Here is a 17003-nt window from a genome sequence, read left to right on the forward strand (position 1 = left end):
CCTCTTAAGTATTGCTGATGGGCCTGCTTCCACCACCTCTTTTGGCAGCATGTTCCAGGCACCGACCACTCTGCATGAAAGACTTCCCCGCACATCTCCCATAAACTTTCCCCCTCTCACCTTGAACCCGTGCCCCCTTGTAATTGATACTTCCACCCTGGGAAAGAGCCAGACTATTCCCTTGCATCTGCTGTACAAGGATCATCTGGAATCAGACTTTCCAACATTTTCTCTTGACATCTGCTGTACTTGTTCTTCTAGGTAGCAGAAGGTGCTGACAAAGGAAGTTTATCAGGTTGCTGCAGTACACCTTGTAGGTGGTATACATTACTGCCAAGGCAGTGTCCCTTTAAAATATTTTTTTATAAACCATGATCTCTGCAGCTCATAGCCTTAGGTGATGTCATTGATAGGAGGAGAAAAGGCTGCCAGTCATGTGACAAGGGTTGTTTTCAGTTTTGTTTTGGCTGCAGTGTTAGAAGCATAGCTGAAAGAAGTCTGTTTTTACTTTGAAAGTTTTACTCGTTAGTTGAAAGCACAGCTTATTGCTATCCTACAGTGAAGAGTGTATGTTTTGGGGGAGTTGAAGACCAAACTGCTCTGAGTTTTCAAGATCATTTGAAATCAGCATTCAACCCAGGGAACTGAATTCCAGTATTATGTGAGCTTTAGCCTGTGCAATGATAAATCTGTTTAAAGGGTTGTGTTTATTGGATTTTGATTTTAATTGGAACACATTAGTCATTAAGAGTTATACATAATAGTGGTTGTTTTGAATTGATAAAAGTGCTTGCTAATTTTACTATACATGTTAACTATATTGTTAAATAAACCTTGTTTAATAAAAGCTCCCTAATGTGTCACTTGAATTATACCTGAAGTGGAACATCTCATGCTTATCCTAGCCAAATTCAATGCAAGAAACTTATGCTTCAGGTGGGCTTCATAAAACACTAAGTTTCTAACCTGAACCAATGATGATGTAAGGAGTGACATTTTTTAAGGTTGCTGTTCGGTGAGAATTACATGGGCTGCTTGGTCCTGGATGGTATTGAGTTTCATGAGCATTGTTTGTGCTGACCCAGTACAGGCAAGTTGAAAGTATTCCATCACACTCTTGACTTATGCCTTGTGAATGATGCATATGCTTCAGGGAGTCATTTAAATAAATCAACTCAGAACTCCCAGCTTCTGATCTGCTCATGGAGCAATGGTTATATGGCTGGGTCAGTTCAGTTTCCAGTCAGTTGTAACGCACCCCCAGGACTTGATGGAGTTTTAGGAATGAAAAATAAGGGGTTTAGTATCTGAGGAGTTGCGAATGGTTCTGAACATTGCGTAACCAGTATGCATTGCCATTTCGGACCTTATGATGGAGGGCAACTCACTGAAGCAACTGTAGATGGCTGGGACTAGGATATTACCCTGAAAGGACGCTACCCTGAGAAACCTCAAGTCATGTTCTGGGTCTGAGATCACTGACCTCAACAACCACAACCAACTTCCTTTGTGCTGAATAGGACTCCAACTACTGTCAATGATACCTCCCCTCACTTTGTGCTGATGACTGAGTTGGGATAGTAATTTGCTGGATTAGATATGTGCTGCTTTTTGTGGACAGGACAATAGCCGATCAATCTTCCACACTGTTAGGTAAGCATCAGTTCTGTAGCTGTACTGGGTTTAAAGAAATCAAGATGATGCCTATTACTAACAGTAAACTGGAAAAGGTATCAAAGATCACAACATATGTTTTGTGATTTAAAAATATTTTTTCAATTTTGACTGGCTAATATTTGTAGTTGTTATTGAATACTCCATATTAAATGTTAAAGGTCAAACAGTCATAAAAAAATCTTGTAACAGTCAACTAATACAGCGGTGCTGTGGAAGGCCATAAATTCAATGTCCTTGACCTTCAAGCCTATTTATTCTTCAAAATGGGAATATGTATTATTTGGAGTCTTGCTATCAATATTTCTTCCTACTCTTGCATCTATTTTTGTCTTTTTTTTAAATTCTGCATTTCAAGAGCAAGTGTTAATGACAGCATTGATGATTCTGCTTTGGATTCTTTGCAGAAATGAGAGAGAAACAAACAATTGATAATGACTCACCTTACCAACCCGATAAATCTCCCCAATGATGTCACCAACACTTTGGATTCAAACCCAATTTACAGCTGATAAGAAAATAAACACAAGGATGCTGAACATACTTCTTTGCAAATATCGATGTCAAGACTCCATCTTCAGCTTACTAATTTCATTGCTATAATGATGTTGGGCGGCACGGTAGCACAGTGGTTAGCACTGCTGCTTCACAGCTCCAGGGACCTGGGTTCGATTCCCGGCTTGGGTCACTGTCTGTGTGGAGTTTGCACATTCTCCTCGTGTCTGCGTGGGTTTCCTCCGGGTGCTCCGGTTTCCTCCCACAGTCCAAAGATGTGCGGGTTAGGTTGATTGGCCACGCTAAAAATTGCCCTTAGTGTCCTGAGATGCGTAGGTTGGAGGGATTAGTGGGTTGATATGGGGGTAGGGCCTGGGTGGGATTGTGGTCGGTGCAGACTCGATGGGCCAAATGGCCTCTTTCTGTACTGTAGTGTTTCTATGATTCTATGTGTAAAAATAAAAATAATATATGGGGGAAAATTGTTTGGTATTCTGATTAGCGAAAAATCCGAAGCAGGTAGATTCTCAGTCAGACATAAAATTAGCAATGATCTTGTTCGTTTGTGGGATGTAGGTGATGTAAGCAAGGCCAGCATTTATTGCCCATACCCAATTGCCCTGAAGTGGTGATGAGTCACTTTCTTGAACCACTGCAGTCTGTGATGTATGTACGTCCACAATGCTGAAAGGAACACAAATACTCCTGATAATCAACAAAGCAGAAGTCTTTCACAAACAAAACTTTAATATTCCAAAAATATAAAATTTGCTCAACTTTTCTCCAAATAAACCCACACCTATTTCATAATTAACAACTCTGTAAAAAGCAACTCAGTAAAACTATTTGCTAACATTCAACAAAAACGGGTTGTATTCTTCCCACAAATAGCAGAAAAAAAACTTATCTACAAGTTATCTTTACTTAATGTTCTGCGATATGATCAGTTTTGTTACCAATTCACTTGTGTGTTTACACAGCAAGCAAATTAGAAAGTTCATGTTTCAACTCTATCTTGCGTATGACATTGGCTGATTCAGCACAGCAACTGAAGGAATTGGATGTACCCAAACTAAATATGGAGTGCTCACTCCATGCAGCAACCCATACTGGCAAAAAGGCTGCACTCACTATAATGGTTCAAATCTATCAAGAACAGTGGCTAAGGACTTGGACAAGTAGAACTTGGTCAGCATGGATTTGTGAAGGTGAGGCGATGTCTGACTAGTTGAATTTTTTTTTTGAAGTCACTATCACGGTGGATAAAGCAGCACCCCAGGAGACTGTCTACAAGAACTTCCAAAAGTCATGAGAAGATTCCAAGAACACAAAAAACACATTTGTAATTTCCAAAAAATAGAAATTCTGCCTGGTGAGAAGTCAGGGTCAACATACAGGAAAAGTTTGCATCGCCTATAAATCCAAGCAAATACATTCTCAGCAGATTCTCTGATTGTGGCACTCCAAGAACAAAGGCACAATAATCAATCCACGAATAGTCCTTTCAGTTTTCTACCATTAACCCAAACTACAGCTCATTTGCCTCACCCCAACTCTGCACAAAGTATCAAGGTCAGTATACAAAAATCTTATTTCTGAAACATAACCTACAACTCCAAAAGGTGGGCCTTAGGATGCAGTGACGATGTGCTGAAAAACAAAGAAGATCATTTTCTTCACGTCCAGCAGTTTGCACGGTTTGAAACATTTAGAAACTTGGTTAAAAGAACATATTTTCAAACCAGGATTATTTTTGGAACCCTGCCACTCAATCTAAAATAGTCATATCTACCAATATTCAAAACTATTATGCTCTTCTTTGATTCAACTTTCAGCTTGTTTCATATAGCTCAAAATGTTCACACAGCAAGTCAAGTGAATCCACATGAAGGGGTCAGTTAGATGACCTAAATTAGCACTGATAAATCCAAGTCTCATGTTCCCTCCTCAATAATGAACAACAGCACATAATTGAAAGTATATTTTTGTCTCAAAGTTGCAGCAATAACTCTGTCACAGGAATAAAGACACACAACATACAGCAACAAGAACTAACCAGTTTTTGGAAGTTACGTGACTGAAACACTTGACTCCCAGAAGTCAGGTAAGGAGTTCAGTATCAAGAATAGACGATGCTGGAAAAACTCAGCAGATCTGGCAGCAAGCGTAGGGAACAGAGTTAATCATACATTCCCTACAGTGCAAAAGGATGCCATTCGGCCCATCTCGTCTGCACCACCTCTCCAAAAGAGCATTGCTTCATCAGAATAGAGAGAAGGAGAATGTGTTAAGATGTTCAACTGTAGCTGTGAGAAATTGCAACAAGATGTAGCAACTTTAAATACCAAAGTCACTTGGCCTGGTGAGGGAAGGAGTGGTGGCATATTTGCAATGAAGCAATATACACACACACATACATATATGGGATTTTTTTTTAAAAAGGGGTTGAAGATGGAGGCAAATGGCCACAGTCTAAAAGTTGTTGAACTCAATGTTGAGTCCCAAGGGCTGTAACGTGCAGGTGGTTCTCCTCCAGCTTTCACTGGAGCATTGCAACAGGTCAAGGATGGACAATTGGGCACGGGAGCACAATGCTCAGTTAAAATGGTAAGCAACATGAAAGTGGGGTCATGCTTGCAGATCGAACGAAGGTATTCACAAAGTGGGCACCAAGTCTGCGTTTAAACTTCTGAATGTAGAGACCGCATTGGGACTAGCGAATACAATAGTCCAAACTGAAGGAAGTGCAGGTGAAAAGCCGCTCAAACGAAAGGTGTGTTTGGGGCCTAGAATGGTGAGGTAAATGGGCACGTGTTGCACCTTTTGCAATTCCAAGGGACAGCGCCATGGGAAAGGGATGGAGAGTTGGGCATGGTGGAGTGGACCATGGACAGGAAAAGACGTGTTTTGTGGTCGCATCAATGCTTAAGTTGGCTGAAACGGCAGAGGATGATCCTTTGAATGCAGAGGCTGTGGGGTGGAAAGTGAGGACAAAGGGGACACTTATGGACCTGGGAGGGGAAGGGGTGAGGAAAGAGGTGCAGGAAATGGGTTCAACCCAGTTGAGGGTCTCGTCAACCAGAGGTGGGAGAAACCTCAGTTAAGAAAGCACCATTTTCGAAGGTGACATCAGAGCAGATGCGACAGAGGAAGAGAAACTGGGAGAACAGAATGAAGTCCTTACAGGAAGCAGGGGTATGAGTGTTTAATATTTAACGCATTCCCTCTCTTGTTCTGAAGAAGAGCTAAGGGGGTTCTCTGCTCGCTACAAACCTGCTGAGTTTTTCCAACATCCTCTGTGCTTGTTTCAAATTCTATCACCCACAGTATTTTGCTTATTATTAATGAACGTGATTTTGACCAGCAACAATAAAGGAATGGCATTTGTACCCAAATCAGAATGGCATGTGAACTTGCATTTGCTGCCATCAACATTCTTGATGGTAGAGGTTGCTGGTTTGAGGGGTTTAGTCAAAGCAGTCTATTCTATGGTGTGCACTATTATGGATGTTTGAGGTGATGATTGTGTTGCCAGTCAAGCAAATTGCTCTGCTCTGGATGGTGTGGAATTTCTTGAATACTGTTTGATCTGCACCCATCCAGGTATTATACCATCACACTACTGATTTGTAGAATGTAAATGCTGGAGACCTTTGGGAACATCAGGTGGTGAGCCACTTGCCTGCTCTTGTAGCCATTTACGTAGCTAGTTCGGTTGAGTTTACGGTCAATGGCAATTCTTGTGATGTTGACAACATAGGCAATGATGCTTCTGAAGGCTACGGGAAGGTAGTTAAATTCTCTCTGGCCTACATGATACTTGTCACTTGAGTCCATGCCAGATGCTAATCCAGTCTTGCTGATTCAGGCACAGACTACTTCATTATCTAAGGAGTTGTGAATATAGATGAACATAGTGCAACAGAAAGCAATTCTGAACTTATGGTCCACCTATGGTTGAGTGATTGCTCAGAATTTACTTCATAGAACGTCAGAGAACAGCATACCTTAGCTTTCTTGTTTTGGCAACCCTTGAGCAATTAATTACACTAGTAGAAATGGCACTGCATGCAAGATGATATCTCTCCCATACAAATTAATACAATTAAATATTACCTCTCCAAAATGCCACTTACCCCAGTTAATTCATAAAAAGTATAAACAAAAATGTGGCCTCTGGACAATTGGCAGAAATCTGGAATGCATAAATTTGTACTATGTAATTTGTTGTGAAGGACATATAACAAATCGATAACTGGAACATTGTGTACTTCTACTGCTTAGTAATTTTCTTCAATACCATCTTGTAAACAACATATAAATTAATCAATAAACAAATTTATCTGAAATTCCAGACCTCCAAAGTTCACATTTTTCTATAATCTTATTTTGCTTTGTGAAGCTATCACTTAAAAAAGATAGGTGAAACAGCTGAATTTAAAAGTGCTAACAGCCACAACAGTATCATGCTCTTACATTAGCCTGGACCTTTCAATAATTCATTTAATCTTTCCTCTCCTATTTTAATAGATTTGGCTGGAAAAAGTTGTTACAAAATGGTCAACTATGTGTACCCAAGAACGACATTTGGAAAAACAGTGCCAGCAAGAAACCAATATTCTAAACAATTCCAAAGCGAAATGTTCTTCAGCCCAGACAAACTACCATTTGGGTTTTATGGCAATACACTAATATACACTTCAATTGCATACCAATGCTACAAATTATTCCCGACATCATTTCAGAAAGATCCTGCACATACCTCACCCTCCAAAATGTGCACCTATTTTTTCTACTGGTATCTATGAATTATGATTTTCCAAAAAATGTATAGTCCCTCAAGGGACCCCCAGCCTTAATTTAGAACTGTAAATAAACAAACTCAGTTCTGGAAGAACACAGGAAATAGCAACACATATCTAAGCTGGTGCCCTTGAGCTCCAAGTGGCCTAAATTAGTAATGACAAGATACAGGGGTATTGTGTATTGTTAAAAGCACTTGCAGAAATACCAGAATTAAATGGCAATTAGTACGCTTATTTTTAAAATCAATGTTTTGAGTAACATTTCAATCATTAACTTTCAGCATTTTGACCATGAAAATCTTTCTGCAAATTATCTAGTTCTCAGCAGACAAATAGGCCCATTTGACCAAAATATCAATTCACTGCACAATGAAAACCACAATTGCTCTATTTATTAGTATTTCATTTACAAAGAAAACAAATTTTCAAACCATTTTGATACTGGTTTAAAATTTTCTATTTTATAAATTTCTACATATTCAAATCATCTCAATGCAATTGAGGTTATTTGGTTTTAAATTTTACCACGAAAAATCCATAACTTCTGCAAACGTGAATCCCTCAGACAAATAGACAACCAAATGTAATGCATCTAATGCCAATCAGAAGATTTCAACATATTATCAACAAATAAATTTGAAGTATTGCACATACATTCAAAATAGGTTCACTGATATTCCAAGGGCAAGTCTGAAATAATTTAAAACAAGAAAAATTCAATCATACCACAAGCTTTCCGGTCGTCCTCTCATCATATCTAGCCAATGTTCATAAGCAAAAACCGTGATAGCATAGGCTTTGTCTCCTACATTTATAAATATTGCAACTTTACATGCTCTGGCTGTTTTTTGTGTTGGCACTCACCATCACCCATGGCCATGTTTCCACAAAGGCTGACACTTGCAGAATGAAGTATTAAATCTGATCCTGATGCAGCTGCGTAACTGTAGGTGCTTGTGCCGTTATCTCCAACGCACCACAAAGATAAGCAAAACACTGTGACCTAGTCAGATTGCAGCTTCACACTGTAATAGCCAACAGCTGTTGGATGAGTTCAGAATAAAAGTCTCGCTACTTACAGGGCTTTATGTAAAAGTCTCTTGTCATCTGTAAAACAAATACCTGAAATTACATTGGCTCCAGATGGCCCACGTGGCACAGGCTTGAAGATTTATTACCTTTGTGAAAAATGGCTTCACACAAGGACGCAGAGCACCACCTATTGTGCATCAAATGATATTCAATTTGGTCAGAAGCTTCTAGTAGAGACTCTTAACAGAGTCACAACACAAGACACATGCTCAGTAATCAGAATATCTGTATTCCCTACAGATGCTCAATGCAATCAGACAACAGTCACGTGGGCCGAAGAATTAAAGCTTAGCTGAATATTAAAATTTTATATATTAAACTGAATTTATATGCATGCAGATTTGCCCAAAACATGTTGATTCATGCTGAATCAGACAATGTAGAACAAAAGACTCAAGCAATCAAAGTAAGCTATAAAAGCAGCGCGTGAAAACAATACCATCAAAGACTTCAGTGTAGGAGAAGCTACATAACATTTTATGTAAAATGGTCCTGTTTGAGACAGCGACACAAGTCGACTGGAGACGCAGGTGCAATGAGCCTTCTGTCATGGAAAATTACAAAGCATTCAACTTCCAGGCTTTATCACTAATGACAGCTGAACAAGAACAGAGGAATCAAAGAAACAAAATGAATTCAAATCAGCACAAAGCAAAGAAAGGACTGTGTTGCTTTATTAACACAGCGAGAATTTTGTGTTTTTTTTTCCCAGGCTTCCCTTGTGCAAATCAAGTCTAAGATTTCCAAAACAGCAGGTCTAAAATTTCCAATCCTCAAAGCACCAAAGGTTGAGGAGGAAAACATCTTAAAGGTTTGCAATATCTTTGACAAATTAAAAATTCAAAAAAAAGCTGCAAAATTGTCAACAGTTGGAAACCACAATTGGCATTAAAAGTTATTCTGATTATTTTGAAATCAAATGCAGTCTTCAGGTCAAGCACAATGACAGAAGATAATTCAATCAGGGATGTGGGAGCATTGTGATGATGGAAGCTAGAGAACATCAAAGGAGGGAGGCATTGTTAGCTAACAAATTGGGGCAAATAAAGCGGCATCAACGGCAATGTGGAGCAGAATTAAAAACAGGGAGAATTGGGAATAATGAAAAAAAATCAGTGGTCAAAGAAAAGGTAGTGTCCAATAGAAAGCCAAATATAAATGAGAGGACTTAGAAACGGGGGCGGAGAAGATGTGAAAGAATTCAAGACTGCTGGATGATCCCAGATTATGGTGAAGCGCCAAGCAAATACCCATACCATTGCAATGGGTGATAACACAGTACATGAAGTCAACCAGAGAGGAGAGGGATCAGGAAAAGTTTGAATAAAACCAAAATAAAGTAACGGTAAACAAAGCTAGTTCAGCATTAATGATCTCCCAAAAGACAAATATATGCTAAACGAGTAGGTTGAAGAAAAGGTTGCTAAGATTTAGTGTAGATTTATTCTGGGTAATTAGAGACAAAAATTGAGGGTGGCAGTGACTTTGAAGAGAGAAAAGGCATTTTTTTTTTAGATTCAGAGGAAATTTACACAGTTGAAATGAAAAACCATACACTTATGATAACATGGTAATTACTGTGGAAAATGGTAAGCATGTGTACCTCTTTGACAAGCAGTGTGAGATACCCTTCACATCGAAAACTTCTTTCAGGGCCTCAGATATAATTAGTAGAGAAACAATAGTCCCTTTTTCCACAGCAAGCTTTAGATAAAACTCGGGTCCCACTGAGTTTAAGAATTAATAGAATAGCAATGTTTCTCAGTGAATTGAAGGATATAATTTTAAATAAGATAGCTAATGCGGTTAGGAAAGGTACTGGAATCCTCTGCTCTTTATGAGCGATTATTGACACATTACTCATTTCCTAAACTAAGTCCAGGGCTTAATGATAGCATTTCCACTTCAGTCACTTAGGAACAGTGCTTGAACTCGCGTAATAACAGTCCTGATGACCAGAGTTCCAACTTTTAATTCTGGGTAGACAAATAGTGGGACATTCACACTAGAGGCCAATTCCTCACGGTATATCTTGTGGGAGACTCTAACTTTCCTGTGCATTGAGCTGACCAGGTACATTCACCTTGCAGTCTAATCAGACTGTTTATCACACAAGCTTTCTTCCACTACTTCACAACGACTAAGCTCCAAGGGACAAACACAACCACTTATTATCCTGTACACTGTATTCACATATATATCACCGCAGCTGGTTCCTATCAAGTGAGGCAGTGTCTTGTGCTGCGTGTTTCTGTCACATATTGCCTTATTGCTGGGCAGACCTTACCTCAAATTTTTACAGCACAGAAAAATGCAAGCATGTCCATTATGCTTGTGCTGGTCCTCTCAAAAGGAACTTGAATCCATGCCAGCTCTCGCTCTCCAATCAGTCCTATTCCCATGGTATATCCCTGTGTCCCTGCAAGTTTATTTCCCTCAAGTGACCATCCAAATTCCTATCGAAATCATGCTTCATCTCCACCACACTTGTCGGCAACAAGTTTCAGGTAACTAGTAGTCGCTGCATAAAACTTATCTTCCTCACATGCCCCAACAACTCTTGTCCAAAATGTCTAAATTTCTGTCCCTTATTCCTTGTACTGTACTATCAGCAAATGGAAACAGCTTTTCTTTGCCTACCTCATCTTAACCAATTATCTTCCACACCTCTTAGCTCCCCTCAATCTCCTTTCATCCAGAGCAAACAAACCCCATTTCTCCAACCTAACCTCGTCACTCAACTGCCTCTTTTCTGAAACTAATCTGGCAAAATCTCTCTCAAGATGACTCAAATCCTTCCTAAAAGGTGGTGACCAGATCTGCATGCAATACCCTATCAGAGCTTTATACCAGTTCAGAAAAACTTCCCTGCTTTTGTATTCAATTCCTCATTTATGATGTCCAGGTACCATATGCTTTGCTACCCACTTTCTCACTATGTCTGACCACCTTCAAAAGATCTACCAGAGATGTTTAAGGACATACTCAGATATACTGAGCACTTGCCATACCTTGGCAGTGTCCTCTCTCAAAAGGAGATCCAACACTAGTCAGCTGCACCAGTTCAGTCTTCTACAAACAACAGCATCAAGTCTTTAACAACAAAGACCTCTGGAATTCAATTAAAGTCTTAATGCACCAAACAGTTTGTGCCACTCTGCTCCTGCAGTGCAGCAAGACCTGGAATATGCATCAGTGGCATACAAGAGTGGTGGAGATATTCTATCAACAAGACCTCTGCAATAGCCTCCAGACTCAAAGCAAGGACCATCAATTACAATGGAGTGGTCATTTCCACAAGGCTCAAAATCAAATTGGAAGCCTCCTCCTGATGAAGGCAGGCGTAGATAACAAAATTCATCATCGCCACCACTGTACCAAATGAGCTTTTATCCAACTGTCGAAGAGTATTTGAGGACTAGGATCTCCAACTAAGGCTAAAGTCATGGTTTACCAGGCAGTGCTCATATGTGTCTCAGAGATTTGAACATCCTACAGACACTTCAAAAGCACCAGACAAATACCAATGGTGCCTTCACAGGATGCTTCAAATCTGGTAATCAAGAAAGGTATTTCAACAGCAGCATTCTCAAGTTAACAGGCCCAACATTGATGCGCAAATTACTCAAAACCAGCGCTGCCTGACACTAGACTCACAAAGCAACATTCTATTTGGAATTTGTATGTGGCAGGAGACGCCCAAGTGAACAGCAGAAGTACTTAGAATCAGAAGCCCATCAAGACTGCACTGGAGAAACCTGACCTCCCACCTAATCTCATTTACCAGGACTTGGCCCACAGCCTGGAATTTTATGATATGCCAAGTGCTCATCAGGGTGCTTTTTAAAGATTGTGAGGCAACTCGCCTCCACCATCCTCCCAGGCAATGCATTCCAGACCGTCACCACCCTACAGGTAAAGCAGTTTTTCCTCACATCCCTGCTAAACCTCCTGCCTCTCACCTTGAACCTATGTCCCCTCTTGACTGACTCTTCAACTAAGGGAAAGATCTGCTCCCTATCCATTCTGTCCATGCCCCTCAAAATCTTGTACACATCAATCAGGTCTCCCTTCAGTCTTCCCTGCTTTAACGAAAATAAACCAAGCCTCTCATCAGAAGTGTTCCATCCCAGGTAGCATCCTGGTGAGTCTCCTCTGCAACCTCTCCAGTGCAATCACATCCCTCCTATAACGTGGCGACCAGAACTGCACATAGTACTCTAGTTGTGGCCTCAAAGTTCTGTACAACTCCAACATGACCTCCCTCCTTTTACAATATATGCCTCAATTGATAAAGGCAAGTGTCCCATATGTCTTTTTCACCACCTCACTAATATGTCCTTTTCGCCTTCAGAGACCTACGGACAAACATGCCAAGGCCCCTTTTCACAGAATACTTTACATCCACCTTGACTCAAGAGAATGAAACTGAAGGTATGGAATTCAGGCAGAGAGACGGCAAGGGTCTTGAGCAAACTGACATAAGGAACAACAAGGTATTGGCAGGCTTAAAAGTGGACCAATCTCCAGGTCTAGATGAATTGTGTCTGAGGCTGCTGTGGGAGGTGAGAGAGATTGCAGGGGCTCTCGCCCAAATTTTTAATTCCGCTCTGGAATTTCCATTCATGGAATACTTTTTTGTCAAATTACTCCTTCCAAAGTATAGTACTTAACATTTTTCAGATTTAAATTCCACCTGCCACTCATCTGCCCATTTGACCATGCCATCTTTTTCTTCTTGCAGCTCAAGACACTCAGCCTCACTGTTGACCACACAGCCAATCTTTGTGTAATCCACAAATTTACTAATCCTACTCCCCACATTGATACAAACAACATAGTTATCTATGACAAATAATAGAGGACCCAGCACAGATCCCTGTGGTACGCCACTGGACACTGGCTAAAGCACCTTCTGATACCACCCTCTGTCTCCTTCAACTGAGACAATTTGGAATCCACCTGACCTTGCATCCCATGTGTAATTGCCTTCTTTACAAGTCTTCCATGTAGGACCTTGTTAAAGGTTTTGTTGAAATACATATAAAGTACATCAACTACACAACCCTCATCTACATATCTGGTCACCTCCTCAAAAAATTAAATCATATTTGTTAGGCATGACCGTCCTCTGATGAAGACATGCTGACTATTCCTGATCAAACCTTGCCTATCCAAGTGGAGATAGATGCTCTCCTACAGAATTTTCTCCAATAGTTTCCCTACCACTGACGTAATCTGTAGTTCGCTAGTTTACCTCTACAACCCTTCTTAAATAGCAGAAACACATTTGCTGTTCTCCAGTCCTCTGGCATCTCCTCCGTGGCCAGAGCGGAATTAAAAATTTGGGCAAGAGCCCCTGCAATCTCTCTCACCTCCCACAGCAGCCTCAGACACAATTCATCTAGACCTGGAGATTGGTCCACTTTTAAGCCTGTTCTTCCTTATGTCAGTTTGCTCAAGAACCTTGCCATCTCTCTCCCTGAATTCCATACCTTCAGCTTCATTCTCTTGAGTCAAGGTGGATGTAAAGTATTCATTCAACACTAACGATGTTCTCTGGCTCCACCCAAATTACCCCTTTGGTCCCTGATGGGCACGACTCTTTCCCTGGTTATCCTCTTCCCATTGATATACTTGTAGAATATCTTAGGATTTTTCCCTACTTTTACCAATCAGAGCTTTCTCACATTTCCTCTTAGCTTCCCGAATTGCTTTCTTAAGCTCAACCCTGCACTTTCTATACTTCACTAGTGCCTCTGCTGATTTGCTCCCCTTGTACCTGCTAAAAGCCTTTCTTTCCACTCTCAGAAATGTTCTCAAAGCATTTCTGAAGAGTCAAGCATTCTCGCCAATGCATGGGAGTGCCTTACTTTTGACTAACCAAAATGGAGAAGGTTCATTCAGGACGGCACCGAAAACAAAGAGGCTTCGTCAAGAACTCACAGAGGCAAAGTTGAGTCAGTCATCGGAGATAGCACACAAACCTCCAAACCAATCATCTGCCTTGTCCTCGAAGCATCAGCACCCCTCAATCCATGGGGCAGAAATTGCAGATTGCACATTGGATTTATCAGACATCTCAGAAAACAGTGAACCAGCGAGGTGGTCATCCTTGATTCCAAATGACTGCTTCAAATACACTTCAGCAGGCTGCATCCAATTACACATTCCAGACAAACGGGGGGGCACCAAGTAATCTTGTCCACCAAGTAGACCAGAAATTTGGTTTAAACCCATGTGTTGCAAACAAATGTTAGCGTAGTAAATGTGTAACTTATTTTGGAAAAATAATTCTGCCACAATAGAACAACACTGTTCTTAATCATGTATTCTCAATTATCACTGTCACACAAAAATAAGAAACTTAGATACATGCTCATTTTCTACTGTCACACATTTTTGTAAGCATTTTATCTGATGCATAGCATAATTAAACAGATCAATTTTCTTCCTAAATATAGTGACTAAATTTTAAGTTTAACTGGCTGCTGCACTATACATATATTATACTTAAAATTTTATTTTAATGTTTGCCTCCATAACAATCACTATTTCAAAAGTAATCAATGGTGTAAAGCATTCAAGACAGGGTACAAGGGTACCCTTGGTACACATTTCTTAAGCTTTCTTAAGTATAGGATACATATTACAAGACAGGGTACTACAAATTACCACTGGCTTCGATATCAAAATGCTGCTCACTTGCAAATTAGTCTATTTATGTTGATATAGTCTATGTAATGCATCAATCATCATAAACAACTACAGACAGTAATACAAAAGGATCAACAAACTTTTTCTATATCACGAAGTTCAACAAAATTTTAATGTTTTAAAAATCCCAGCATTGTGTTCTTTGTACCTAAGCAAAGATAATCCCAGAACCAAAACTGCATGGAGGTATGGAATTTCTACACAATTACACTAAAACGATATTTGTTTTTTAAATTTGCGCATTCAATTTTGATACATTGATACCTTAATCCAAGAAAAATGAAACCTACAAAAGAATTAGCATTTATATTCCATATGCTTACCATGGCTGAAACTCAAAATCATGTTCCCAGACTTCTGCACTTCATCAAACTTTCCAAATAGTGTTTGTAATCTAAAAACAATTTAAATTGCATCAGTGCATGTACAAGATAACTCCCAATTTAAAAGAACAAACACTGAAAACATAGTAAAATAAACAGCTGCTACATGGTTGAAGTTTTATGTTTAAAGAGACAACCCACGTCCTGCTTTGGAAATCTTCAAATAAAATGCAGTTGAAATGTTTACTTGCCAGAGAATAATTTAAATTACAATAAATGACTAAACACCTATGCATTGACCAGACAAATATTTTCTTATATTTTCCATCAACTGGAAACAAGTTACTATTGCCCAACAAACGTATAAGGAATTGCATCATTCTAATTAATTGAAAGTTGAGACTATTAAGCCACAAGCATGAGGGGAATTCTATGTCAATCCAATTAAAAATATATACTCAGAAGGGAATTCAACTGAAAGAGCAAAAAGATACACAAAACCAGATAAGTAAAATCAGAAAAAAAGTCAACATCACTGGCCTTACTTCATATTTTGTCAACTTAGGCAACGCAACGCCACCAAGTGTTGTAAATCAACAGCTACACCAAACTACTAACACCTGATAGAAAGGTGAGGAGATTAAGAAATAGCTTTGTCTTTTTAAAATGAATACTAAGATTAGGATGTCATGGACAAATCTTGCCTCATAGATGGAGAAATTGGTAAAATGCAGTTAGGTCAATAAATTGTTGAGCATTCATAGCTTGGAAGCTAATTAAAACACATCACCCCCACTTTATCCAAGTCTCTTGCCAATCACAAATGCACCAGTTGAGAAGTACAAGATTAAGATTAAATACAGAATATTTCAAATGTGTTTTCCCTGATTTGTTTTTAACGTTCTTTCCGCTTCTACTTTTTTCTTCCAACACATCGAACGGGTCTATGGGATATCATTCCAATTAGGAAATCAATTAGTTCAATGTTATTCCACAGAGAACAATAGTAAGGACGCATTATTGTAGAGACTCAGGATTGGGGTTAAAATGCAAATTTTAAGGCCTAAATTAAACTATGCGTAACCATTACTTCAGGTCAAGACTACAAAAAGTGACACAATGCCATGAGAGGGCAGGGCAGTGCAGTGAAAGCAAACTGAAAAAGCTCATCCTAATTGCGAAAAATATCCATCACCTGTAACATTCACTGTAATGTACCACATCTGTTGAATTATTACTTGAAATGTATGCAAAGAACCCCTTAGCAGCATTGATTATCAATCAGAATTCGCTTGCACTTTAGTCAGTAATAAAGAAATAATCAAGACAAGACCAACTGTATTTAGTGCAGGGGTACAAAGACAAATGTGATTAACTAAAAATCAATGTGAGAAAGCAAACTCAGAAGATGTGACATGAGACAAACTGTATAATTTTGGACAAATAATCCTAGAGATGCATGGAAGTACATGTATAAACTGTCACATTCCACATTTTAAAAAATTACACCTTTCGTTTGCAGACAATCCTTGTGATGTTGCGAATGAACAGAACTGATTTTTTAAACCAGTTTTCAAATAAATAATTTCTGGAACAAAGTAATTTTACAGCACACTTCCTTTATGACTTAGAAGGATCTTGTACACAAACTGTTGAAGATAACAGGAGCGGGTAGATTGAGAAAGTGGTTAAAAAAGCAGCATGTTAAACTTTTATAGAACACGAGTGCAGTCTCAGAATAGTACAGCACAGTACAGGCCCTTCGGCCCTCGATGTTGTGCCAAGCTTTGTCCAAAACCAAGATCAAGCTATGCCACTCCCTATCATTCTGGCGTGCTCCATGTGCCTATCCAATAACCGCTTGAAAGTTCCTAAAGTGTCCGACTCCATTATCATA

At 39.5% G+C, this 17003-nt stretch overlaps 1 protein-coding gene across 9 annotated transcripts in view; it reads right to left on the minus strand.

The window, feature by feature from the left end:
* clasp2 (cytoplasmic linker associated protein 2) overlaps positions 1–17003 on the minus strand; it is a 463341-nt gene that overhangs the window by 364802 nt on the left and 81536 nt on the right. For all 9 annotated transcript variants that reach the window (XM_078216563.1, XM_078216560.1, XM_078216559.1 and 6 more), the window contains exon 7: positions 15107–15177. In XM_078216563.1, the coding sequence (XP_078072689.1) occupies positions 15107–15177 (71 nt within the window). The remainder of the gene's footprint in view (positions 1–15106; positions 15178–17003) is intronic.

The sequence above is a fragment of the Mustelus asterias genome, chromosome 7 (assembly GCF_964213995.1).
Source record: "Mustelus asterias chromosome 7, sMusAst1.hap1.1, whole genome shotgun sequence".
NCBI classification, from domain to species: Eukaryota; Metazoa; Chordata; class Chondrichthyes; order Carcharhiniformes; family Triakidae; genus Mustelus; species Mustelus asterias.